We start from the raw sequence: 1,179 nt of genomic DNA on the forward strand, positions 1-1,179 counted from the left end.
GGAAAACGATAAGTGATCAAGTGATATTGAAGTTGTGAAGAAGAGGATATGGCAATGGTAAAAGATGGTAGTTCTATGACATATCAATGCCCGGTTTTGACTCCTACAAATTACCCTGTGTGGGCTGTCAAAGTTAAGATGATTTTGGATGCGTATGGAATACTAGAGGTGGTCGATCCAACGGCGTTAGGGGCTGCGGTGGATTAACAGAAATCAAAGCAAGCACTTGCTTTCTTGTTTCAAACCATACCCGAAGACATGGTGTTACAAATGGCGGATTACACTGATGCAAAACAAGTATGGGATGGATTGAAAACAAGATATTTAGGAGTGGATCGAGTGAGAACGGCTAGACTAGCAACATTGAGAAGGGAACTCAAAGGATTGCGCATGAAGGAGGGCGAGTCGGTTGATAATTTTGCTACTAAACTTACCGAGTTAGCTTCGAAGGCAAGGAGTCTTGGAGATTTGATTGAAGAAAAAGAATTTGTGAGAAGGCTACTTGATTCAACGCCTAAGCCTTTTCTTCAAATTGTAGCCTCAATTGAACAATATTTCGAGTTGGATTCAATGCTATTTGATGAAGCCGTTGGAAGATTGAAGGCATACGAGGAGTGTATAAAAGGATCCGATAAAGGAGAAGACGTTCATGAGGGCTTGTTGTTTGCTAAGTGATATTGAGAAAAGGCACTTGTGTGAACATTGTGGCTGTAGAAGTTCAAGTCGGGATGATCTAGGACGAGGCCAAGGAAAGGGTCGGGGGTCCGGGAAGGGTCGAGATGGTGAACGGTTCCGACGTGATATGAGCCACGTTAAATGTTTCAAGTGCAATGAGTTTGGTCACTTTGCGAACGAATGTCTAGGGAACGAGAAAAGTGATGAACAATCGAACTTGAGCAAAGAAGATGATGGTGATCCAACTCGTTGGTGAAGACCGGTATGAAAATTAACAATTAAGGGGTTGATTGTTCAAATTAATCGTTAAGTTTTAATAGTTTAAGGGGTTGATTTGAAAGTTTATTAGAATTATTATTAAGTTACGTAATAATAGTCAGTCTTAGTTTAATTGTTTTTGAATAAGGATGGATAAACACATGTTATGTTTATCTATAAGTTCTAGTATTTGAGTTTGTTTAGGAGAAGGTAAAAGTTCTAGTATTTAAATAGGTTATTTGGTTC

The 1,179-nt window shown here is 39.4% G+C and overlaps 1 protein-coding gene across 1 annotated transcript; it reads left to right on the top strand.

The window, feature by feature from the left end:
* Positions 1 to 270: 270 nt before the first annotated feature.
* LOC143531786 (uncharacterized) lies at positions 271 to 675 on the top strand. Its single transcript, XM_077027006.1, has one exon. It carries the CDS (start codon positions 271 to 273, stop codon positions 673 to 675), a length of 405 nt encoding a protein of 134 aa, XP_076883121.1.
* The last annotated feature ends 504 nt before the right edge of the window (positions 676 to 1,179 follow it).

The sequence above is a fragment of the Bidens hawaiensis genome, unplaced genomic scaffold (genome assembly GCF_021521415.1).
Source record: "Bidens hawaiensis isolate Kalapana, Puna unplaced genomic scaffold, B.hawaiensis_p1.1 tig00009238_1, whole genome shotgun sequence".
NCBI lineage: Eukaryota > Viridiplantae > Streptophyta > Magnoliopsida > Asterales > Asteraceae > Bidens > Bidens hawaiensis.